Source organism: Chiloscyllium plagiosum, unplaced genomic scaffold, assembly GCF_037043375.1.
Source record: "Chiloscyllium plagiosum isolate Xiang-an unplaced genomic scaffold, Cpla_swu_hap1 HiC_scaffold_5, whole genome shotgun sequence".
Taxonomy (NCBI): domain Eukaryota; kingdom Metazoa; phylum Chordata; class Chondrichthyes; order Orectolobiformes; family Hemiscylliidae; genus Chiloscyllium; species Chiloscyllium plagiosum.
The window spans coordinates 54,940,500-54,968,096 of NW_028270143.1; the positions used below are offsets into that span (position 1 = coordinate 54,940,500).

Genomic DNA, 27,597 nt, shown 5'->3' on the forward strand with positions numbered 1-27,597 from the left:
CCTCATCTCAGTTCTTAAAGGTTGTCCCTTCAGTCTGACACTGTCCCCTCTGGTTCTTGTCTCTCCTCCAAGTGGAAACATCTTCTCCATGATTCCCAGGTCTCTCAGTATTCTGTAAGTTTCAATGAGATTTGCGTCATCCCTCTAAGCTCGTCGAGTATAGAACCAAAGTCCTTAACCACTTTTCATATGATAAGCCCTTCATCTCAGGATCATACTTCAGACATATAAAGCCTTTTTAAAAAGCATAATACTGTGCCTCTTTATAAGATGTATTATGCACACCTTGAATTTGAATATTTAAATGATTGTTTTCATTGCATGGATTTTCGTGAGCAAATCAAACACTCAGCTGAAATTAGTTATATTTTATTAGCTAGTACCAAGCATTATTGATAACATTAAAATTCTCCAGTTGTGTACATCAACAGTGATACCATATTTGCAGAAACAGCTATGCAATAATGAAGACTACCACTTGAGATGAGATAAATAAGTTCACCAGAATCAGTTATCAGTACCATGCAAGAGCAGCTTAATTTTAAATAGAAATATAAGAAAAGAATTGTTTGGTCTCCTCTACAGATTTTCAGAGCTATACATTTATTTTGTTTTAAATATACTAAAATGACATTCACATTGCTATAACCCTAAAGCTTCAGTTATTACATTCACTGGAAAAATATACAAACCGCTCATATATAGTTCACTACAGGCAGACAGACCAATTTTGAAAAGGATTGCATTTATGAAGCTACTACTGGTCACAATTTCTTCTTTAATGTTAATTGTGAAAACAAGCACACTTTAGTCAATCCTTACTGCACCTATAAGGTTTAAATATAGTTAACTTTGTTTAATCACATTGCAATGTAATTTGGAAAAAAGAATGAGAAATAGTTTCATTTACAATATTTAATTGAAGTGCAAGAACTAAGAGATGTGGGATTTCACAAACCATTGCAAATGGTAGGACAGATTTGAAAATTACATGCAGGACATATAATTGTTTTTATAAATAGAGGCACAGAAGCGAAACATTCATACATCACTAAATTAAAACTGAAAGAATTGCCGATGGTGGAAATCAAAAACAAAAACAAAAACAGAACTTGCTGGAAAAGCTCAGCAGGTCTAGCAGCATCTGTGGAGAAAAATCAGAATTGGTGTTTTGGGTCCAGTGACCTTTCCTCAGTTTTGAGTTTTACCAGCAATTTCTATTTTCCTTTTTGTTATTTATACACCACTGATTACCCAGAAGGAATGAATCAGTAAAATAAACAGTAATCTATGCAAATGAAGATCTTAGTAGTACTGGAGCTCCATTTTGAAGGAGACAAGATGAGTTGGACTTATATCTCATATACAGGTTTTACTGGTTTTCCTTCTTGGTAGGCTTCAGCTTGTACTGTCCTATTTATGGGCACTACATTTGAGAAAAGATGTCAAGCTCTTGGAGAGGGTACAAAATAAATTGATGAAAACTGGGGAAACTAGAGGAGCTGAGAGTTGCCTCAGGGCACAAAGTTAAAAAGTGAGTTTGTAAGTGTTTCTAATTATAAATGCGTTTGATAATATGTTAGTAAATGAGAATAATTGTTTTCATTGCACAAGGGTATATTTTAATCATGTTGTATTGATAAAGGACAACATTACCTTTATTCAAGGAAAATCTTCTTATGGCTTCAAAATACTGCAAGAAACGAGATCAAATATCATTGCATCACTTCCTGTGACAAAGTGCACTATCTCGTTAGTATATCACAGTCAGACTTAACCAGTACTGACAGTAGTTAACAAAAGAACTACAGTGAAGATGAGAACCATCTTTTATATGGCAGATTAAGAGTATTTGGAATGCACTGTTCAACAGGATGTTAGAAGGAGCTTCAATAATAATTTTCAAAAGTAAATTGGATAATGCTTGAAATGGTGAACTTTATGCAGCTATTGGGAAAGATTCAGTGGCTTATTCGAAGAGTTGGCACAAACCCAATTGGATGAATGATTTAATTCTATATTGTAAGATTTGATTATTTGAATTTTGCTGTTTAGATTGTGATCTCGACATTGGCTTTACTTAAGTGTTGGGAACCTGGAAATGGCTGTGTTGGGATATTGGTCACGAGGACATCCATTTAATAAGCCACATTTCCAGTGATGTAAAATTTAAAAAGGCAGATTAGAGAAGTGGGAGGCTCAATACAAAGGGCCAGCAACAATGTCAGGCTGACAGCCCTAACAGCAGAGGTGAGCTTTGACAGAGAAGTTTGAAGTTTGCTTTACAAATAAAACAGGGTGTTAAAAGAAGGCATTTAGCATGCTTGCCTTCATTACTCAGACCTTTGAGTAAAGGAGTTGGGACTTCATGTTGAGATTGTACAGAATATTGGTGAGGCCTCTTCTGGAGTATTGTGTTCAGTTCTAGTTGGCCTACTATAGAAAGGATATTATTAAGCTGATGACAGTTCAGAAGAGATTTACCAAGATTTTGCTGGGTATGGAAAGCTCGAGTTATAAGAAGGCTGGGACTTTTTTTCACTGGAGTGAAGGAGGTTGAGGTGTGACCTGATAGAGATCTATAAAATCTTGAGGGGTGTAGATAAGGTGAATGGCAGGTGTATGTTCTCTAGGGTGGGGGAGTTCAAAACTAGGGGGAATATTTTAAAAGGTGAGAAGGGAAAACTTTAAAAAGACATGGGGAGCAATTTATTTGCACAGAGAGCTGTTAATGTGTGGAATGAACTTCCAGAGGAAGTGGTAGATGCAGATACAGTTATAACATTTAAAAGACATTTAGGTAAATACATGAATAGGAAATGTTTGGAGGGATATGGGCCAAGCACAGGAGTGTGGGACTAGTTTAGTTTGGGACTATTGTCAGCATGAATGAGTTTGACTAAAGGGTATGTTTCCATGCTGTATGTCTTTATTAGAAGAGGAAACCTACTGGATGCCTCAAAATGAAGGTTATCAGGAAGGCCTCCTTCAGCTAAAATAAAAAAGCATACCTGCTTCTGGTTTCTAGGACAATGCAGAAACATCAGATCAATGGTTCACAACTAATGAGTAGACCATAATTTGACGGAATCACTTTTAGATTTGGCAAATCATCATCAAGTCCAGCTACCAGTCTATTTTGTGCATCTCAGACTTGTTATACCATGTTTACCTCCATTCATTTGGCTCTTTCATTTGTGTTTCTGTCACAGTCAGACTTCACCAGTACCGACAGTAGTTAACCAAAAGGCACAGATTTAAGATAGTTAACAAAGGAACTACAGTGAAGATGAGAACCATCTTTTACATGACAGATTAACGATCACCCTCTTGTTATTTTTCACCTCTTTCTTCCATTTGTCTCTGCAATTTTAGACAGGGAGAAATAGTAGGATTCAAAATCAGATGAGTTTTAATCAGGTGGGGTTGCATTATAATTTAAGTAGCCATATGTCTGAGATAGAAGTGTTTGTCAGTTCTTTGTGGTCGGGGGAAAAATATTTAAGAGATACTACCCAGTGCTGGAGACAAGGTGGGGTAGTAGGGATCTGAATACAAATTTTTGTAGATAGTAGGGGTAGGAATGCTGCCTAGTGTTTCAGGTTGCTAAGAAATGAGAAGGTTGATAACCATACCTCAACTCTGCATTCATTTGAGATATTATGAATTCTAGAGGGAATTTCTTAACAGAAATCCAAAGTAGATGCTAGCCCTAGATGTTCCCGTTCTGAAACATGTTCACAAGCCATTTGAAATTATGAACAGTCTTGATGTGACCTCTGGCAATAATTCAAAATTCTTGTTATTGATGAAGGTGTAGCCAATAATTGAACATGGGAGAAGGAAACCTCGGGTGGATCACAGAAAAATACACAGAATCAGAGAATCACAGATTGAAGAAGTACATCCAGTTTGAGAACAGAACACAAACTATAAATATAATTTTCATGTTCTCAGTCTGGCAATTTATTGTAAACAATTCTCTCTCAAATTAATATTCATCCATCATTTAGATAATTTCAAATGCTTCTTCTGCCATATGTCTATCCTGATATAGTTCTCTGCTAGTGTTAACATTAGGAGAATAATCAGCAGATAACCCTCTCTTGCATCTCTCGGGCAGTAGGGTACATTCTCATTTTACCAACTTTACACCCTGTTTTCAATCTGAGTTCCTAAATACTTAATGACATCATGGTGAAGCTGTGTAGATTCCAATACTGTACAATATGCAGCACAAGAATAATTTTGCAAGGATTAGATGTGGAATATAATGATCCCACCACCCCAAACAGCTAAGCAGATTAAGTTTCAGTAGTGCTTCAAAGAACACTAGCCTTCAGAACCTTTGCTGAGGCATATGCATTATTATGTTTTCACTGTTTTGTACAGAGAGCCCTTGCACTACATAATTGATGCCTGCAAGGACCCAGTCTAAATTGTTCCACCCTCAAAGTTGAGACAAATTGGATTGTCTTTAAATAAAAGTGTTTCGAACGTAGGCAAATAATTGGGACGCACCACCGATATGACTGAACTGTTGCTACCTCTGATGAATAGTATATAGCTATGTGTATTGGAATAATGAACATCACAGAAGCAACAGCTGACACCATTGATATATTTCCAAAGGATGTCGAGATACCAGCAGTTGCTTAAAATTCAGAGTTGTTGTAACTTCTGCTTCCACTGACGTGTATGAATGATCCTGAAGGGCTTTTTGGAGTAAGCTAATGAGTCAATCAGGGAACTTTATCAAACATCAACTTCACTAGATTTGCTTCTCAGTGAGGCTAAGGAATCAAATTATGAGACAGTCATGTTAGTCAGAACCTAGTAATGTTTTGTCACTGTGGGAATACTGCAAATGGAAAAATTAGTTGATTTATTTATTAACTGTTTAAATGGAATATAGTGTGAATAAAAATTAGTGGGGAACAATTAGATAAGATGTGATGATAAAGACTGCAAGTTTCTTTGCAAGAAAGGAGTGACTGAATATCTTCATATTTTAACTTATCAGACAATAAATCTCAAATTTAATAAAGGAATTATAAACATCACTGAAATTAGATACAATCAATAACAGCATGTTCAATTATTAAAAGAACTTGCAGATATACAGTCCTCTGATCAAGTATAAACTGTAGAATTATAGCTTGAAATAAAAGTTTGACTAGCAGGGGAAGTTAACAGCATCTGGTTAGCTGTTGGCATATTTTTGGGCAACCAGAACTCAGGGCAACAGAGATTAATTTTGTTTATATGTTTCAAAATTCATTATACACACAATCTTTAAACAAATGTAGCAAAGTGGAAATATAGGGATAGCTTGAATAAATCCTGATTATTATTCTTCCATATGCTTACTTATTTGCCAGTTCTCTTTCTCTTACATTGAGACCACCTTCCTGATCACTGTATGAAAACCCTCTTTCCCACTTCTCTGAAATCAACATCACGTCAATGATTGAACCTTCACCTCTCCCCCTCTATTAAAGATTCAATCCCCCCACCATCACCTCTCAAGATTCCTTGATGTCTTTCACTACAGCTTTTCATAATACACCCACTGTATGTCATATTTACTGAACAGAGTCAATATTGAAGTTCATTCAATATAAACAATATTATCACCAGTTTTTGTCTCCATCCCTTTTGTAGAATGCTGTTTCTAGATTTCACAATACTGTTGGATGGTAATAATGAGATGCAGTCACACATTTTTTTGGTAATCTGAAACCTTTAGGTGAATAGTTAATTGAGAAATTCAACTTTTGAGGACTATTTGCCCATTAATGTTCCTTCTATATTTCAATTTTGTTGTTTGACTTTTGAATTATATTACATCAATAATTTGTTAGCCATTTGACTCTTTATACAAAGTAAAAGCTTTGACAGAAATTAATATTTCACTACAATTTGAATCCTCTGCAAATAAATAAGATATAAACAGCTTCTAGTTATTTACACAGAATTAAAAAAGCTTGTATTTCTTCAAACATTCTTTTAATTTTTGATTTGACTAAACTTAAGAGCGGAAAATGACAACATCTGATACAATGAATTTTCATCAAACAGTATAAAGATCTTACAAAATACAGGCACAACAACCAACCTAAGCTGCATGTTAGCTAGGAATCTACATTCAGAATAATGTTATTAGTTCTTCTAGAATTGGCTTCTTGTCACTTGCAGCATACGCTGACTTAATGACTGAAATAGTAGTGCATACTGTTCCTAGACCAGGGAAACAAATTGTACAGTTCTGTCAATCTACAATTGTTCTACAGACATGCTTTACAGGGCTCAGATTCTTGCTACCCAAGGGTATTTATTATTCGACAATTTGCTAATCATTTCCCAGCAAATATTGTCAAATTATTCATAATCAGTTGGTGCACCATGAGAAAATTTATTTCAAACACCACTTGTGTATTCATTTCACTCCTCCTGAAATTCTACACAGTTAAACATGTTTTTAAGCCAATGTTTTTGTGCACTGGCTTAGTTATGGAGTCCCCATTAGTATGTAGAATGTCAGAGCAACAATTAAAAGCAGGCAGAAAGGAGAGGAGAAGGTTTGGTAAGCTGCAGAAGGCATAAATAAATCTTCATACTTGTAGATGCTGACAACATCTTCAGATACTGGTGGAGAGTCAATGTCATGTCGGGTGATTGAACCTTTCAAGTCAACACAAGCAAAAAAATGTAGCAAAAACAGCAAAAAGATTAGTTAGGTAAAATTGCATGCCTTTATTTCAAATATTTTCATATATCAGTAAATTACTTCCTTTGAAACATTTCTGTTGTGATTTTCAACCCATCCTCTTCTTTCAGATAGAAGTTTGGCTCATCAATATACCATTTTGTATTACCAATGCTAAGATTCACTGGTTTTCCCATTGACATTTCTTTCTTTCCAAGGGATAGGGCAGGAAAATGGAATTGAGAAAACTCAGCGTTGATCTTATTGGTGGCAGAGTAAGTCTGAGGTACAGTATGACTTAAACTTCCTGCTGTTACTTATTTTATGTTCTTAAACAGTACTGTACTTGCAATAGCTGAATTAGTGACTGTTTTGATAATCTGACTGAGTGCTAAAACTACTTTTGTCAGCATTTAACATGGGAATGAACAGGAGCATTATTGAAAGATGCAAAGGGAATAGAAGCTGCATAACTGCAGCTTGATGTGGTAAGAACACTACAGCAAAAATATAATGGTCATTGCTCATAACATACAAAATGTTAACAATAAAACCTACTGTAAAAATTCCCTTGTATTAAGGTATGTTTTAAATTGACAATAAAAGCAAAATTATAAATGTTCACATTGGTTACTTTCATAGATGAGTTGATTTTTAAAAGAGGAAACTTATAAATCTCATTAAATATCTAAATATCTGTCACACTATTAATCAGTTAGCTGAGTCTAGTTTAAAAAAATATATTGTTGATAACTCTCATGCAATTACGACCTATCACAACAGGTCTATAACATTTTAAAGAACAGACTTACCTTGTATGGCAGGACCCCATGCAAATAAGTAGTACCAGCTCAAATGAAGATCAATAATGGTTTCATCTCTAGGGACATAGACTGGTCGTTTAAATCGGCAGGTCACTCGGTTGTTCTCAAAAATGCCTTCTTCGTCCCTAGCTGGATTTCTTTTTATCTCTTTGGCCCACTGTCCAACATTGTAAAAGTGCTGGATTCGAACTCTGCCATTGTCATCATGCACGCAGGCCATGACATCATCACCGCCCTGCAAGCAAAAATAAGTGCATCATTTAATTCTGAGGTGAGCATTGGAATTCAAGCATAATTACTATGCTCCGAAGGTGAGAAATTCATAGAGTTTGAAAATGTTCACAAGAGTAAAGCAAAATATCATAAGATAAAAACAATTTAATGTAGTATTTAACAAGTTTTCCTGTTAAATACTTACCTCATGAATTAGTTGCCTCCATTGCATCAGCGGAAGTGATGAGAGCAGGGACTGGAGGTTGCCGGAAAGGTAAATTTTCCTGTTAAATACTTATGTATTTAACAGGAAAATATCATATGTATGTTGCCTTCCAGGTGCCATGGTCAGGGATGTCTCAGATCGAGTCTACAAGATTCTCAAGCGGGAGAGACAGCTGCCAGAAGTCGTGGTACATATCAGTACCAATGACAATCGCTAGGAAAAGTGGATGTAGGGATTTAGGTTGGAAACTAAAAGGCAAGACAAGCAGAGTAGTAATCTCGGGATGGCTATCGGTGCCATGCGCTAGTGAGGCTAGGAATAGAGAGAGAGTGCAAATGAACACATCGCTGCAGGGCTGATGTAGGAGGGAGGGCTTCAGATATGTGGATCATTGGGATACCTTCTGGGGAAGGTGGAACCTGTACAAGAGGGATAGGTTGCAACTGAACTGGAGGGGAACCAATATCCCGGACAGCAGGTTTGCTAGAGCTCTTCACGAGGGTTTAAACTAGTTTGGCAGGGAGTGGGAATTGAAGCTACTAATCTGAGGATGGAGTACCTAGTGAACAGCCAGTTACAGCGAGCAGAGAGTCTGTGGAGAGGGATAGATAGTTGATAGGGTAAAGTTGCAGTCAGTGTGATGGGCTGAAGTGTATCTATTTTAACGCAAGTAGTATCAGGATTAAGGATGATGAACTTAGGATCAGTACTTGGAACTATGATGTTGTGGCCATTACAGAGAGTTGGATATCACAAGGGCAGGAATGGCTGTTGGATGTTCCAAGGTGTAGATGTTTCAAAAGGAATGGGGATGGGGGCAAAAGATGTGGGGAAGTGGCATTGCTAATCAGGGATAGTATCACAGCTGCAGAAGGGAGGTAATTGAGGAGGGTTTATCTGCAGAGTGAGTATATGTGGAGGTCAGAAACAGGAAAAGAGCAGACACTTTACTGGGAGTTTTCTACAGACCCCCCCAGTAGCAAGTGTCAAGGAGGAGCAGATTGGAGGGCAGATCTTGGAAAAGATGCAGAAATAACAGGTTTGTTGTCATGGGTGACTTTAACTTCCCTAATATTGATTGGAACCTCTTTAGTTTAAATAGTTTGGATGGAGCAGTTTTTGTCAGGTGTGTATAGGAAAGATTCCTGACTCAATATATGAATAGGCCAACTAGAGGGAAGGCTATATTGGATTTGGTGCTTAGCAACGAACCAGGCCAGGTGTCAAATCTCTTGGGAGAGCATTTCGGTGATAGTGATCACAACTCCTGACCTTTACTATAGTCATGGAGAGGGATAAGAGCAGATGGTATGGGAAAGTATTTAATTGGGACGAGGGGAATTACAGTCCCATTGGGCAGGAACTGGGGTCCTAAATTAGGAACAGATGCTCTCAGGAAAATGCACAACAGAAATGTGGTGGTTGTTTAGGGAGCACTTGCTGATAGTGCTGGATAGGTTTGTCCCATTGAGGCAAGGAAGGGATGGTAAGGTGAAGGTACCTTTGGGAACAAAGGATGTAGAACATCTAGTAAAGAGGAAGAAGGAAGCTTACTTAAGTTTGAGGAGGCATGGATCAGACAAGGCACAAGGTAGGCAGGAAGGAACTAAAGAATGGACTTAGAGCTGGAAGGGGGCATGAAAAAGCTTTAATGGGTAGGATTAAGGAAAGCTCTAAGGCATTCTATACTTGTGTGAGGAACATAAGGATGGCTAGAGTGAGGTTAGGCCTATCAGGGATAGTGGAGGGATCTTCTGCCTGGAGTTGGAGGAGGTAGGGAGGTCCTTAATGTACACTTTGCTTTAGTATTCACTACTGAGAGGGACCATTTGGGGGTCAGCGTGAAACAGGCTGATATGCTCGAACAGGTTGATGTTAACAAGGACCATGTGCTGAAAATTTTGAAAAACATAAGGAAAGATAAGTCCCTATCTTTGCATCATTACAGTCCACTGGAGTAGTGCCAGATGATTGGAGGGTGGCAAATGTTATTCCCTTGTTCAAGAAAGGGAATAAGGATAATCCTGGGAATTACAGACCAGTTGGTCTTACGTCTGTGGTGGGCAAATTATTGAGAGGATTCTGAGAGACAAGATTGATGTTTAGTTGGAAAATCATAGTTTGCTTAGGGATAGTCAGCATGGCTTTGTGAGGGGCAGATGATGCCTCACAATTCCTATTGAAATCTTTGAGGATGTGACAAAACACATTGATGAAGATAGAGCAGTGGATGTGGTGCACATGGATTTTAGTAAGGCGCTTGATAAGGGCCTTTCATGGAGAACCTTCAGAAAGGAAGGAGGCATGGGATACAGGGAAATGTGGCTGTCTAAATACATAATTGGCTGGTCCATAGAAGACAGAAGATGGTAGTGAGATGGAAAATATTCAGCCTGGAGCTCAGTGACCAGTGGTGTTCCACAGGATCTGGGTGAGTAAGTTTGCCAATAATTTGAAGGTTGGTGGAATGGTAGCTAGTGTGGAGGGCTGTTGTAGGTTGCAATGGGACATTGATAGGATGCAGAACTGGGGTAATAAATGGCAGATGGAGTTCGACCTGGAAAAGTGTGAAGTAATTCATTTTATAAGATTGAATTTGAATGCAGGATACAGGGTTAAAGGCAGGATTCTTGACAGTTTGGAGAAACAGAGGGATCTTGGGGACCATGTCCATAGATCCCTCAAAACTGATACCCACGTCGATAGAGTTATAAAGAAGGCGTATGGTATGTTGTCTTTCATTTGCAGTGAGAGTGAGTTTAAGAGCCATAAGGTTATGCTGCAGCTCTACAGAACCCTAGTTAGATCAAACTTGTAATATTGTATTCAATTCTGGTCGCCTCATTATAGAAAGGACGTGGAAGCTTTTCAGAGGGCGCAGAGAAGATTTACCAGGATGCTAACTGGACTGGAGGATAAACCTTAAGAAAGGTTGAGATTGCAAAGGTTTTTCTCATTGGAGCAAAGAACGGTGAGAGGCGACTTGATCGAGATGTACAAGATGATGAGAAGCATAGAATGAATAATCGGATACATTTTCCCAGGGCAGAAATGGCCATCTTGAGGGAGCATAATCTTAAGGTGATTGGAGGAAGGTTTAGGGGAGATATCAGAGGTAGGATCTTTACATAGAGTGGTGGGTGTGTGGAATGCACTGCCGGGGTGGTAGTGGAGTCAGCTACATTAGGGACATTTAAGCAACTCTTGGATAGGCACTTGGATGATAGTAAAATGAAGGGAATGTAGGTTAGTTTGATCTTAGAGTCAGATAAAAGGTTGGCACAACATCAAGGGCAAAAGGGCTGTACTGTGCTGAACTGTTCTAAGTTCCAGTAACAAATGCTCCCTGAAATAAATCAGAACAGTACTTGACTATTGATAATATAATTGAGGGGGAGAAAAGTAGGGATGCATACACTATTAATTAGCAATGAATATAAACAAGCAATATTGATTTAAGAATCATTAATGTCTTAGTCGAAGTGGCTCCAAATTATAGATGGAAATAGGCCACATCTGGTAAAGCGTAATCTTGAATATTTTTATTATAATTTCATCATTATTATTATATTGTCATTAGGTAAAAAATATATAATAACTCTTTAAACAACCTGTTGCAGACACTGAGGTGTCAGCTACAAACACAGCACTAAGGAATTTTACCTTCTCTGACCAGTTCAAGAAGCACAGTCAGCCACATCATCAGCTTATGCATGGCAAAGCTGGGAAGGATAATGACACCCCCCATCTCCATTAGAGCTGCAGGAAGAACATCTGAGGGGGTGTTCTAAATGAGGATTATGCCTCAAGAAGAATAAACATCATGATGTCTGGGACCTTGGGTCGGGTTGGGGGGGGGGGGGGGGGGGGGTTAGCATAATGGAGAATAAGTGAAGGATTGAATGAGAGAGAGGATGGGGGATTATGTGAGCGCTCAAGGGAGGGAGGGGGAGAGTGTGTGTGGAGGGAGTGCATGCCCTCCCAAGTGGGACAGGGAAGTGTGTCTGTGCGTCCATGCAAATGGAAGATGGAGAGACAGAGTGAGTCAGACACTGAAGACAAAGGTAGCCTTCTTCCCATTCCCACGTTTGTATGAATTTTGCCAAGGTTAGCTGGGAATATGCACCACCAGAGGAGAATGCAACAAGTGTTAGTTAAACCCATTTAGCTCAGCCCTTGCCTCTAAACCCTCCTCTCCCACTTCTGGGTGCTCAGAAGTCAGGGATCTAGTCTATCTTCAGCACTGCTTCTGAAGCAAAAAGGCAAAAAAGGCTTGTAATAGTTAGCTCTGCCTCTTGGCACTTTTCAATGGTCATCTTTATTCATTATTTATTTACTTAATTTATTGATTTATTGCTTTAAATGTTTTCAAATTGAAATTCATGGTTACTGTCGTACTAAATATTAGCTTTCTGGAAATTTGCTCATGAGCCCCTAGAGTAAAAGAAAAATTGATACATGACCCCGCCCCACATGACGAGGTTGAAAAACTCTGCTCACAATCAATCAATCCTCTAGGTTTCAAACTTGCTGATCTAATAACATCCTTGTTATCTAAAAATACCTAGGTGTAAAGAGTTTTGGGAGAAGTGGCCTTACTTGCTATTGAAGCACAGCAGCATGTTATTGAAACCCCAGGAGGGAAACAGCTCAAAAGACTCTTCAGAACTCATGATTTGGAGATGCCGGTGTTGGACCGGGGTGGACAAAGTTAAAAGTCATACAACACCAGGTTATAGTCCAACAGGTTTAATTGGAAGCACTAGCTTTCGGAGCACTGCCACCTGATGAAGGAGCAACGCTCCGAAAGCTCGTGCTTCCAATTAAACCTGTTGGACTATAGCCTGGTGTGTGATTTTTATCTTCAGAACTCAGCTGATTACTGAAGTATTCTTATCATTCTATTTTTAATCACATTTATCTTATTTCCTTCTTCCTCACCAAATAAACAGCAAACCCTAATGCAGTATTCACCCTGATCACATTAGAATTTTCTTATCATACAATGTAAATCTCACAACACTAGGTTGTAGTCGAACAGGTTTATTTTGAAGCACTAGCTTTTGGAGTGCTGCTCCTTTATCAGGTGGTTGTCTGGTGGTTATCAGGTTGACAACCACCAAATGGAGCAGCGCTCTGAAAGCTAGTGCTTCCAAATTAACCTAGTAGACTATAGCCTGGCGTTGCGTGATGATTAACTTTGTCCACCCCAGTCCAACACTGGCACCTCCAAGTCAATGCTGAAACTTTATTGCTGGAACAGCACAGCAGGTCAGGCAGCATCTAGGGAACAGAAGATTCGACGTTTCGGGCACATGCCCTTCTTCAGGAATGAGCAGAGAGTGTTCAGCAGGAGAAGATAAAAGGTAGGGAGGAGGGACTTGGAGGAGGGGCATTGGAAATGTGATAGGTGGAAAGAGGTCAAGGTGAGGGTGATAGGTCGGAGTAGGGTGGAGGCGGAGAGGTCAAGAAGAAGACTGCAGGTCAGGAAGGCGGTGTCGGGCTGGAGGGATTCGGCTGAGACAAGGTGGGGGGAGGGGGGATGAAGAAACTGGTGAAGTCCAAGTTCATCCCCTGTGGTTGGAGGGTTCCCAGTCGGAAGATAAGACGCTCCTCCTCCGACCGTCGCGTTGTTGTGGTTTGGCGGTGGATGAGTCCAATGACCTGCATATCCTCGGTGGAGTGGGAGGGGGAGTTGAAATGCTGTGCTACAGGGTGATTGGGTTGGTTCGTCCGGGTGGCCCAGAGGTGCTCTCTGAATCGCTCCGCAAGTAGGCGGCCTGTCTCCCCAATATAGAGGCCAAGTCAATGTAAATCTCACTCACCTGATTGAATAAGACACCACATAATGAGTGAATTATTTCCTGTATGACTAAATTCAACTGAAGTAACAGAACAAAAGGTAAGTACATGTTATTCTTTAACACAAGAAACTCAGAAGTGATGATAAGCCAAGCTGGTCTTCCTCACACCATGATGCTTTTGTGAGTTTCTCTGTCTCTTATCCTGGCTCCTTCCTTGGGAAACCGAAGGATCAGCATAATTAAAGATAAAGGAAAACTCAAGTTCCAGAATAGATTATTGGATGACAGTGAACCTCTCTACATGGTTACTGGCTACATCATTACAGCTTCTGCTTAGGCATTCTTTCCTATCTATTGCTTTGAATAATCAGGCTGAATACTTGGCATAAGTTGTTGTCTTGAAAAAAAACTGTTGAATTATTAGTTTGTCTCCAGAAGTTATCACTGCACTGGGCCTTGGATCTGTGTATTCAGTGATCAGCAGGAATGGCTGATCTAATGCCAGATAAAAGATCTCAAAACCCTTGAAATACAAAAGACTGTAAGCTGCCACTGCCCTCCTTTTGGGATCTGGAAGCTCAGGTACATGATGGTGCTTAATCTGTTCCTGCCAGTCTGGCACCAGGGACCATCGCTGTGTGCCAGGTGATGGCAGGATAAGATATACAAACACCAAGCTCCCACAGTCAAATCTCCCACCAGCACTCAGTCTGCTTTCACACATTATGCCCAAATGGCTATTGTACAAATCAGAAGACTGTTGAATCTGTCAAATGTTTCTTCAACAAAAGTTAATGCTATTTATGAATTCAGATAACAAGGAAAGTTGTGAAGAGGTGTGGAAGGATAAGGTGTACTGTCATCAGATCACACAAGTTAAATAGATCTTATTTTGATTTAGCAGAATTTGAGGGATGTTCACTCAGTGGGTTTTACTGTTTGGAGAGATATAATTACATATACATTAAGTAATGTTAACCCATGTTCATCAACTCTAAGTTTTGGCATTATTTATTGAAATGTATCTACTTTTTGGCAAAGTTTGAAACATAAACTTCATTATTGCTAAACGAGAAACAGCAGAATCACATGTATATACTTGATTAGTTTCAGTATGCACATTTTAATTAATTCAGTGCAGTAAAGAAACAACTGAATTTCTGTGTGGGGTACGTGGCTTACCATTAGTTTGTCTGATGAAAATCCAACTGCAACCCAACCATCAGTGTCAGCGCTTAGCTCAAATTCCACATCAGCACCTATCCTGCGGTAACTGAGGAAATAATCACACGTGTCTGCATCACAGCCAGGTTTCCCATACCTACAATAGGTAAGTACAGACAGCCTGTTTAAAAATTATGCATGTCACTGCTACGATACATAGCTCTGTCCTAGTGAACATATTTTGTAATCTGCAACTTTCACTGAAAAATCAGCTTTAGAAATAAGTAATTGTAAATTGGAGCAGTTGCTATATCTTCTAAGGATGCCTCAAATTGCTGCAAAACAGCATAACTGCAAGATTATTGTTAGCATCCTGGTTTGCATATAGGTTGTGCACTTTATTACTAGCACCTTATTGTGTAAGGTTGATTAAACATGTATTAATCGTCACAGTTTCAGAATAGAAGTTGCTTTCACTTGGATGGCAAAGATTATAGGAAATCTTTAAGAGTAGCATTCTCAAAAGCAACTACAGAAACCCACAGGAAAAATATGATAATCTCCAATATCCCATAAGCTAATTAGACAAATCAAAATTAAATATTGTTACACCTCAAAAGGTAACAATTTTGTAAACATTACCCAGACCCTCCAAAATACCTCATCGGTTAGATAAGAGATTACTAGCAAATATGATGAAACAACAAACCTAGACCTGGAGTTTTCTCCACTATTTTAAGCAAGCAAATGTATTTCTAAACTAATTAGGTCACTTAAAAGATCACAGAACTTTGAAAGTAATAGAGATGTGTGTATTTGTATTACACTTGGGTCTTATTAATTGTTAAAATCATCTGTTGGACTATACACCCAAATTGATCTCCGCCCACAAAACTGTCCATTCTCTCACCCTCACTGTGATTTCCAAGTAGCTTCCAAAATGTGCATGCCTGCCAGTTCTTTCACACTGAAGATTTTTAGGTGTAACAGATTTTATTACAATTTTGAGCATTTGAAAAAAATTATCTTCATTACACCTGTTTTATCTTTTCAATTTACTGAATGCACTGTAAACATAATCACATTAAGCACTGAAATGCTTCTACAAGTGATGGTTCCTAAAAATTAGTGTGGTTGAATGATGGTTATGTTAGTTCAAATTTAAATGTTCACATTTAGAGGAGTGAATCTTAAACATTCCTATTTAGAAAAGAAACATATTGCTGGATAAAAGCAAAACACTGTGGTTTCTGGAAATCTGAAACAAAGAGAAATCTGGAGAAATGTGCAGGTTTCGCAGCACCTGTGGAGGGAAAAAACACAGTTAACACTGACTTCTTCAGAACTGAAGAACAAATATATATTGTTTGGCTCAGTTCTTTCCTTGGGCCATGACATTTATATTAACTTGCCCATTTTAACTTCAAGCATTAACTAGTCACATTGAGAGTACATGGTGGCAAAAGGCTGTAGAGGTCAGGTGTCTGTCTATTCAAGAAAGAGGTAGATAAATGTTTAGATTTCAAAGACATCAAGGGGTATGGGGAGAAAGAGGGGATTTGGCATTGAGATAGAGGATCAGCCATGATAATATTGAATGGTGGAGCAGACTTAAAGAGCCAAATGGATATTCCTGTTCCTAGTTTCTACGAACTGGCCAGTGAGATAGTCAACACATTGGTTGTAATTTTCCAAAGCTTATTTGAATCAATAACAGTCCCATTAGATTGGAAGACAGTGAATGTAACTACTTTTTTTAATAAAGGAGGGACACAGAAAGCAAGAAACTACAGAGCAGTTAGCTCTACATTTATCATAGGGAAAATGTTAATAGATATTATTAAATAAGTTATGGCAGGATAACTAAATAAGGTAAAGGCAATCAGACATAGTCAACATGGTTTTGTGAAAAGGAAACCATGTTTCACCAATCTATTGGAGTACTTTGAGGAGGTAACATGTTATGGATAAAGAGGAACCAGTGAATGGACTATACTTAGATTTCCAGGAGGAATTTGAAAATGTGCCATGCCAAAGGTTATTGCAGAAAATAAAAGTTCGTGATGTAGTAGATTGCATATTGGCACGGATAAAAGACTGGCTGGGAAATAGGAAGCAGAGAGGAGGCATAAATAGGTCTTTTTCCAGTTGACAAAATGTAACAAATTGGGTACCACACAAATCTCTGCTTACAATGCACAGAAATGAGTTAGATGAAGAGAAAGGTTGTCAAATTTGCTCATGGCTCAGTGATAGGTAAGAAATTAAATTACAAAGGATATAGATAGGTTATGTGAGTGGGCAAAGATGTGGCAAATGAATAATAATGTAGGATAATGTGAAGTTGTCCATTTTGGCAGGAGGAATAAAAACAAATCTAAATGGTGAGAGATTGCAGAACTGAGATGAATTGCAAAATATTAGTGTGCAAGTACAGCAAGTAATCTGAAAAGATAATAGAATGTTATCATTTATCACAACAGGCACAGAGCACAAAAGTAATTAGATTATGCTTTAGTTACATAGGGCACTAGTAAAACTGAATCTGGAGTACCATGTACATATTAGTTACCTTATTTAAGCTCCTCCACATTGTAAAGAATGTTTCTTTGCCCTGAACATCTCAAAGGTTACATGCTTTATACCATTTGCAAGGTTTTAACATGTCTGACCCCTAACTATCTAGTTCAACTCTTGAAGATTTTAACTGCTGTCAGTTTGGGTTGAAATTATATAGAAAACACAGAAATGGGTCATTCAGCTCAACCAGTCCATGTCAGTGTTCATTCTCCTCATGAGCAGCAGTCTTGATCCCCTTTGTCTCCATGTTCCATAACAAATTTCTTCCACTGCCAACGTACTTTCTTTTTAAGATAATGACTTGATATGTGATTTAATCATTAACCATGCATTTTGCCCTCTCCACTTGGTGTAAGACATTTTCTAGCAAGTCTGTTCTCATCTTGATCTTTATAATCTCTAATAATTATACAACTGTACACATTTTGGGTTTTCATTCAAATTCCTTTAAAAGCCACAACTGAATGTGTACCCACTACACCTTCAAGTAATGCAGTTCAAATTCTAACTACATATTGTTTTAAACATGTTTTATTTGGGTTGCCTTGGTTCTTTTGCCAATATACTTTAAACCTGAATCCTGCGCTTCTCTTCCATTACCAAAGGAACATCTCTTAATCATCTTTGCTGTCAGGAGAATAACCCAGCTTCTCCAATCTATCCTCATAATTGATGTTCCTCATCTCTGGAACTATTCTCAGAACTCTTCTTAGTACCATATATACCTAAAATATGATGACAAATATTAGAAAGTGTATTGAGCTGAGGGCAGTGGGGAAAGGGAAGCACAAACACTTGGATTGGAGGAAATGATGAGAGAAGTTTCAAGTTAATATTAATTTGATTTTTTAAAGACAGCATTTGAGTTTTGAAGTCAAACAACACTCCCACCTAGAAAATGTAACTACCAATTTCTTACACCTGTGAGAGAGAAAACAGCAGATGGTATCTTTTCTCAAATTTAGTTAGTTTTGTGGTAAACAATAAGTTGAATTTTGTAGACAAATGTAAAATAGGTAGCAAGCATGAAATTAAGTTGTTGAGGATGTGAGTGTTTCTGGTAGATTGAGAATGGGGGAGTAAACAAAAGGTTTAAAGATCACGTGAGTGACAACAGGGAAAAGCAGAGGGAATTATAGAAGGACTGAGCAGATATTTAAAAAGGTGTCAAAAAAGAAATTTATGGAGCGACAGAAATGATAGGTATGAAGAGAGAAAAATAGATGCAACATGAATTCTGGGGCTTGTAGTAAATATCAGGGACTGGAATATCACACATCCAGTTGGATGAAGCAATATGGTGGGAGATATCAATAGCCATATTTTCTGTCCAACTCTACCTTAAATGCATCCTCTTTCTTAGTAACATCATGCCACCCATAACCATCAAAATAAAAAGTGAAGCAGCACAGAAACTGAAGATGAGAGATAGAGAGAGAGAGAGATAGGGAGAAAGAAGAGTTAACATAATGTACTGTTTATAGAAAAGGTGTTTTTTACATATATGCTTGATGATTGAATTCTAATCACCATTAATCCAATCGGAAATTTGTAATTGTTATGGTATGGGTTTGCCAACAAAACATTAGTTTGGAAATGTTGATATGTAAGCTCAGTTATTATGATCATAGCTTCATTAGATTGTAATTAGAAAATATGATTACATTGCTGCTACCCACCTAAAGCAGCCTTTTGTTTTTCCACAGTCATCCACCCGTATTCTTGCAAAAGGATCCACTGGAGGAGGGGATGGGAAAGCATAACCTGCAATACAAAAATATAAACCATAATCACAAACAAAGAAAACATATACCTTAACATAATAACATTAAAGTTAGGATCAGGAGGAGCCCATTTCCCCTTTCAAGCCTGTTCTGTCATTCAGTAAGATCATGACCAGATTATAAAATCATGATTTGATCGTGGCCTTAGCTACATTTTCTTGCTGATCCTATGATACTTTAATAACGTGTAGGGAAAAAAAAAGTTTAACTCAGCCTTGAATATATTCAAAGACTCAATCTTCCTTGCTGTCTGGGTTGGAGTACTAATGATTAAACATCAGTGAGGAAATGCCTTTACACATCTGACTTAAACAGGTCGACTTTTTTTGAGGTAGGCATGCATCACTGGCTAGGTCAGCATTTATTGACCATCTCTAATTGCCCTTGAGAAAGTAGTGGAGAATTGCCTTCATGAATTGCTGCAGTCCCAGGTATAGCAACACCATTCTGCTGCTTGAGAGTTCTAGGATTTTGACCTAACAATAGTGAAAGAATGGTCACATAGAACAATCAGGATGCTGTGGGAGCTTTGAGAAGTACTTGCAGGTCATGTTGTTCCCAGGCATATGTTGCCATTGTCCTTTTAAGGTGTTAGAGGTTGCAGGTTTGGAAGGTTGTCAAAGAGCCTGGTGAGTTGTTGGATGATACACACAGTTACCACTATATGTTGGTGACAAAGGGAGTGAATTTTGAAGATAGTAGATGGAGTACCAATCAAGTGGGTTTTTTTTTCCCCCGGGGTGGAGTCAAGCTTCATGATCCTGAAGAGTCGCTGGACTCAAAATGTTAATTCTGTTTCTCTCTCCACAGGTGCTGTCAGACTTGCTGAGTTTCTCCAGCAATTTCTGTTTTTGTTTGTTTCAGATTTCTAGCATTCACAGTTGTTATTTTATTTAAGCTTCTTTAATTTTTGTTGAAGGTGCACTCATCCAGACAAGCAGAGAATATTTTATCACACTTCTGACTTCTGTCCTATAAATAATAGACAGGCTTTGGGAAGATGAGTTGTGCGATGCAGAATTCCAGTCTTGGACCTGCTCTTGTAAACACAATATTTACAGGGCTAGTCCAGTTCAGTTTCTTGTCAATAATACCTGCAAGGATAGTGGTAGTTAAGGATTCAGCAATGGTAATGTCATTGAACTTAAAACAGAGATGGTTGGATTCTTACTTGTGGGAGAAATGATCATTTTCTGACACTTTCATGGCATGAATGTGACTTCTCAATCATCAGACCAAATCTGGATGTTGTCCAGGTCTTGCTGCAAATGGACTTCGATTACTTCAGTATCTGAAGAGTCACAAAAAGTGAACATGGAGCAATCATCAGCGAACATCCCTACTTGTGACTTTAAGATGCAGGGAAAGTTATTGATAAAATTTTAGCTGAAGATTTTGGATGTAGGACATGACACAAGCAACTTCTGTAGCAATATCTTGGGGCAGATGACTGATCTCCAGTGACCACAACCATCTTCATTATAAGAACCTTAGAATTTAGGCCATCGGGTCCAGGGGATTTATCAGTCTTTAGTCCCACTGGTTATCCTAGTACTTTTTCTCCAGTGTTGGTGATAATTTTAAGTATCTCCCTCTAATTTGTCCCTTGACTATCTATCATTCTTTGGATGTTTTCTGTTTCTTTTACTTTGAAGATGTCCTTATTTCTCAATAGTATGATGTAAGGTGTTCAAGATTTATGTCATATTTTAGAATTCGGATTTCAAAGTAAAGGCAGATAAACGTGGTTCATTTTTTGAAGATAACTTTTGAAAAACAGGTTAGAAAGTCATTTGAAACAGTAACCTACTTGAATCAATACCTTGAAAGTGTGTGACAGCAGTCAAGTACCTGGGTGAACCCCTGTAGTGTTAATGAATGGAATTTTTATATTGCTGAGTTTATAACAGACCAAGAAGCCATTAGTTCAATGTTGGATTTCAGAACAGAAAGTTCAAGGTCTCAGCCCAGAACAACTATGAGTTCAGTTTAGTTCTCTGAGAAAGAGAATCAAGTTTAATTCAGGGGAGCCAATCACCCTAGCTGAAGTGCAGTTAGTTCAGAAGCTTGCAAATCAGGAGAGCTTATTTATAAACAGGCCAACAGAATACTGCAAAATTCATGTCAGCAGACTTGAAAAGGAATGTGAAACTGTCTCCAAAGTCCAGGGAAAAAACCTTTTGGAAATCTACACTCCTTTTGTCAACTATATTCCCTTGATCAACCTAATCAGGCACTTCTAATTCTGTATTAGCTTCACAAACGCATGTTTTCATTAAGAAATCCATTGAGAATTTTTATTTATTTCATGCCTCTCTGGTGATTCTATAATTGATCTTGAATTATTGGATTCAAAAAGAATGCTCATTCTCAGCACTGGATGACTTCGCCAGCAGCCACCCAATTTATCCTTCTCTCTCCTCTTAAGCTGGCACACCAAATTGACTATACTACAAACATTTGGCCTTGTTTGTATTTCAAAAGAAAGTTTCAAGAAAATTAGTCAGAATTTATGCTACATCCTCACTGTCTTCCATCATAAACCTAGATCCGTGCCATGTGGCCCAGGTGATTTATGACCTTGAGTCAAACCATTATTTTGGAATCAATGCTACTTGTACAATTATCCCCAAGAACTGTTCAACATCATTGACTGGTCCATTGATACCTCATTCCAACTGACAATATTTATTTAACATCACCTCTATATATTTATTTTTCATAAACAGATTCATTTCTTTATCCTTGAGCAATCCTACCAAATAATCCTAATTATTTTACTTCTAGTGTATTAATAAAATCTCCTATTGTCTGAGATATTATGTTTTAGTCTGTTTTACATATTGCCTCAGCCCATTTCTGGCTTCCCTTTGTGCCTGCCTACAAAGATTTCTGTACCCTCACAACTTTCTTCAGTATTGTTAGTCCTGGTTTCATCATGTTCATTGCTTGCTGGTTGATTTTCTCCATTTATACATGGAGCTCTATATTTTACTGCAACCTTTTGTATAATTAGAGAATATATGTGTGGTTAGAGCATCTCAAATTTGAGAAGTTTTCATGACTAATCCAATATTTCATTTGCTATCTTTTCAGCTAAGTTGATTTGGACTTCATACAATCATTATTTAAATCACCTTGATTTTCCTTCAAAATAAATGCAAACTAGAAGAATGTAACAACATTTTCTACCATAAACAACATTGAAAAATCTGTAAGGAATTAATATTCATTCTTAATCAAATTCTTTGACTAAGTGACAAAGTTGATTGATGAGGGAAGGGCTGTAGATATCATATACATGAACTTCAGTAAGGCATTTGATATGGTTCCCCACAGCAGGCTACTGGAGAAAGTGAAGTCACATTGGGTCCAGGGTATACTAGTTAGATTGAAAGAGAACTGGCTGGGCAATAGGAGACAAAGTAGTGGTGGAAGGGAGTTTCTCAAAATTTGGGGTGGCACGGTAGCTCAGTGGTTAGCACTGCTGCCTCACAGCGCCAGGGATCCAGGTTCGATTCCAGCCTCGGGTGACTGTCTATGTGGAGGTTGCACATTCTCCTATGTCTGCATGGGTTTCCTCCCACATTCCAAAGACGTGCAGATCAGGTGAATTGCCCATAGTGATAGGTGTGTTAGTCAGGGTAAACATAGGCTAGGAGAAAGAGTCTGGGAAGGTTACTCTTCGGAGCGTCGGTGTGGACTAGTTGGACCAAAGGGCCTATTTCCATACTGTAGGGAATCTAATCTAATCAAACATGGAGAACTGTGCCCAGTGGTGTTCCACAAGAATCCATGCTGGGACTATTGTTGTTTTTGATATACATAAATGATCTAGAGGAAGGTATAGGTGGTCTGATTAACAAGTTTGCGGATGACACTAAGATTGGAGTAGCAGTTAGTGAAGGGGACAGTCAGAGAATGTAGTATAATATAGATAGATTGGAGAGTTGGGCGGAGAAATGGCAGATGGAGTTCAATCCGGGCAAATAAGAGGTGACGCATTTTGGAGAGCGAACAATGTGGTAAATAGAAAAGCCCTGAGGAAAACTGATGTATAGAGAGATCTGTGTGTTCATTGTTCCCTGAAGGTGGCAACACAGGTCAATAAAGTGGTCAAGAAGGCATACGGCATGCTTTCCTTCATCAGACGGGTATTGAATACAAGAGTTGGCAGGTCATGTTACAGTTGTATAGGACTTAGGTTTGGCCACATTCAGAATACTGTTTACAGTTCTGGTTGCCACATTACCAAAAGGATGTGGATGTTTTGGAGAGGGTGCAGAGGAGGTTCTCTGGGATGTTGCCTGGTATGGAGGATGCTAGCTATGAAGAGAAGTTGAGTAGATTAGGATCATTACAAGACAGAGATTGAGGGGGAACCTGATTGGGGTCTACAAAATCATGAGAGATATAGACAGAGTGGATAGCAAGAAGGTTTTTCCCAGAGTGGGGGGCTCAATTACTAGGGGTCACAAGTTCAAGGTGAGAGGGGAAAGGTTTAGGGGAGATATGTGTGGAAAGTTCTTTACGCAAAGTCTAGTGGGTACCTGGAATGCGTTGCCAGCAAAGGTGGTAGAGGTGGGCATGATAGCATCATTTGAGATGTATCTAGCCAAATACATGAATGGGCAGGGAGCAGAGGGATACAGATCCTTTGAAGATTTAGATAGTGGATTGGAATCGCACAGGCTTGAAGGACGAAATGGCCTGTTCCTGTGCTGTAATTTTTTTTGTTCTTGCCATAGATATTTATATTATTGAAAGCTGAATCTAAGTTGATGGTTTGAGCAATAGGGAGAGGCTGAATAGGCTGGTGATGTTTTACCCTGGAGCGTCAGAGGCTGAGGGGTGACTTTATAGAGGTTTAGGAAACCATGAGGAGCATGGATAGGGTAAATAGACAAAGTCTTTCTCTGAGTAGGGGAGTCCAAAACTAGAAGGCATGGGTTTAAGGTGAGGGGGAAAAATTTAAAAGAGACCTAAGGGGCAATCTTTTCACATAGAGGGTACTGCGTGTATGGAATGAGCTGTCAGAGGAAGTGGTGGAGGCTGGTACAATTATGACATTTAAAAGACATTTACATGGATATATGAATAGGAAGGTTTAGAGCAATATGGGCTAAGTGCTGGCAAATGGGACCAGGTTGGTTTTGGATATCTGGTCAACATGGACAAGTTGGACCGAAGGGTCTGTTTCCGTGCTGTACATCGCTGTGACTCTCTGATTAGCTATTATGACAAATAGACATGGTGGGTGATAGAGAGCGAACACATATTTATGTTAGCACAAGTTTTCCCAGGCATTTTGCCAGGGCAGTGAAGCAGGATAACTTTGTTATATTCTACCATAGTTTGAATCATTATCTAATAGAACCAATCTTAGCATTCCATCTGCACAAATCTTTGATTCATTGTTCCAAGTTCCTTTAAACTGAATAAAGCGTTAGAAATGTGCTACCATTCCATGGAGTCTGAAACCATGGATATGGGCAGTAAATAAAATATGGAGACTAAAGAAGGTACTTAGACTGCTACTTAGACATCTGAATACATAACATTAATGGTGACAGTTCCTTCAATCAGTAAGGCGAGCAGCTGGCAGGTAAAAATACAACAGCTGAAAGAGGATGACAAAAGGACTTCTCACCTCATAGATCTTACCCCTCTAATACTACTAACACAATATGAATCCATATTTCAAAATTTCGCCACACTTAGTACAGAAAAGCATAACATTACAAAGGTCATTCTGAGGAAATAAATGAACAGTCAAAGGAGAGGTTGTTCAATGTGAGAAGTGGTGCAGTCAGATGGAGGAGGATGGCAGTAGACTAGGACTGGAGGAAGGAGAGAACTCCAGGCGTCCTGCTAAGGGCAGGGGGTGGCCGACTTGGGATCACGGCTTTTGCGTCACGTTTGAACCTGTTCATGAAGTGTGGGCGTTCATTCGGGCAGTGGGGGTATCGCCTTCAATAAGGCGGCCTCCTCGCCCTGGCCCGGTGCAACATCACGGCGTCGGATCCGGACCCTGGGACCATTTAAATTGTCATATGGAGGAAAATGACGCATGAGTATGAGATGTACATGAGTTTCCAAGGTTTAGAGGATCCCTACCTCAAACAGACTTGCTGGTACATCAAATCTTTCAGTAAAACCTCAATGAGCAAAGCCTGGAAGAGAAACCTCCGGGCGTGCAAGAATAATTTCCCAGTCCTTCAGAATGTTATTAAAGTCAGTTCCTTCCTTCCCCCACCCAAGCTGTTGTCCCGCCCCACCGCGGCAGCGAAACCATTCCACCAACCTTCATCCCCCCAGTACCGGGTCTCGAAGAATTCCGCGGCGAAGGTGCTGTAGGATTCCTGGTGCTGCTCTGTGCCGGATTCCTCCAGCTGCAGCCCGCTTTTCTCCAGGTCCTCCAAGCCCATCCTCCCGCTCTCCGGCTCCGGCTCCCGGGCTCCCGGACTCCCCGCGAAACTCTCCTCAGCTGCTGGGTTTGCACAAGCCGGGCTGACGAGTAGAGAGGCGACCAGCAGCAGGAGGAGCAGGATCCCCGCCATGGCAGCGGCAGCTGGGGGTACGCCTGAGGACGGGCACTGCCGCGGACTAGTTTATTTTTAATTTGTCCCCATGGTCTCTCTGCACATCCACAGATCCATCTGGTACACACCGAAGCATCCTGAGCAGTACCATTAACCTCGCTACCGATCAGTGCGCATGATCCACCTCCCACCGACTGTGTTATAGTGTTTCCGTTAACCCTGGGCATTCTCGGTTGCAATACACAGATTATTACAACTGGAACGCAAGGCTTAGGAACGCATCGGGTTTAATTTTGTCATCCTTTGCACCATTGCAATCTGAAACACGTTCGTATCACCGCAAATATCACTTCTTTGGATAGGAATCTTTTCCTTGAACTGCAAAAACAGCCCCCCCTCCGCCTTTTCAAATTTCACCCGGATACATCTTTAGACATTTTCATGGCAACTCTCGGTGTGACATTAGTGGCTACCATTTCACTGCTATTGTCACCTCCCCTAACCTACGTTCCTCTGAACGTGGAGCACTCTTGTCACAGGTCCAACCCCAACTGGGACACCAGAACTGAAATAAAGGTGGCATCAATCTTCATTGGTGCAGAGAATTGAACACCAACTCTTACATTTCCTTTCTCCTGCATCAGAATCATTTCCCCATTAAGCCACCATTGCAAGAATAAAATTGACTTCATCTCCTCAAGATTGTCCCTCCACAGCCACCAACCCGAGATAAATAAAGTTGGAGAGAGGATTAGAGCTACACAATCAAAGGTAAAGGTAAAATCAACATTGTCCCACCAAACATTGAGATGCTCTCTCATTATAGCGAGAGAGACCACTGGTGATGGTTTAACCTGAGAGCCACCTTGCCTCAGACAAGGGGAGAGATTGAGAAGGAGAGTCATTGTAACTTTAGCCATTGCAAGAATTGAGCCTTACCCTGTTGACCTTACTCTGCATTGCAAACCAGCCAGCCACCCAGACATTGTCCAAAGTAGCAGCAGGGAGTCAGAGTGAATGAGTTTGAAAAGAGAAAAAAAATGTCCAAGTGTGTGAGCTCATAAAAAAGCAGGTAATTCATTAATATTTTCTCACTCTTAGACTAAGGTATTAAGTTATAGGACATAGAACAATACAGTGCAGAACAGGCCCTTCGGTCCTCGATGTTGCACCGGCCTGTGAACTATCCTCAGCTTGCCCCCCCCCCCCCCCCCCCACACTATCCCAAAATCATCCATGTGTTTATCTAAGAATTGTTTAAATTTCCCTAATGTGGCTGAGATAACTACATTAGCAGGTAGTGCATTCCACGCCTTTACCACTCTCTGCATTATGTTAGGAGTTTGGAAATTTCTTACTTTGGGATTCAACATAAGGAAGAAACTAGAAGAGACATTGAAAATGGACAGCAGCTGAAAGTCTGAAATGTGTGGGATCAAACTGAGCCAGACATGTAATGATATTACAGGGCAAGAAATCACAGAGGGTGAGTTTTTTTGGTAAGATTTTAATCTAAACTAAGTTATCAAATGTAAAGAAAGACTATACAATAAATGGTAGAACCCTTAGGAGCATGGACATACAGAGGGATCGGGGTGTACAGGTCCACAGAACCCTGAAAGTGGCAACACAGGTGGATAAGGTGGTCAAGAAGGCATACAGCACACTTAACTTCATCAGCTGGGGCATCAAATATAAAAGTTTGCAAGTTATGTTACAGCTGTATAAAACTTTAGTTAGGTTACATTTGG

General features: G+C 39.3%; 1 protein-coding gene across 1 annotated transcript; it reads right to left on the bottom strand.

The window, feature by feature from the left end:
- Positions 1 to 359: 359 nt before the first annotated feature.
- frrs1l (ferric-chelate reductase 1-like) lies at positions 360 to 26,008 on the bottom strand. Its single transcript, XM_043690058.2, has 5 exons — positions 25,609 to 26,008; positions 19,200 to 19,284; positions 14,959 to 15,097; positions 7,522 to 7,768; positions 360 to 6,684 (listed from the first exon to the last, which is right to left on the bottom strand). Exons 1-5 carry the CDS (start codon positions 25,862 to 25,864, stop codon positions 6,512 to 6,514), a joined length of 900 nt encoding a protein of 299 aa, XP_043545993.1. The 5' UTR covers positions 25,865 to 26,008; the 3' UTR covers positions 360 to 6,511.
- Positions 26,009 to 27,597: the final 1,589 nt, after the last annotated feature.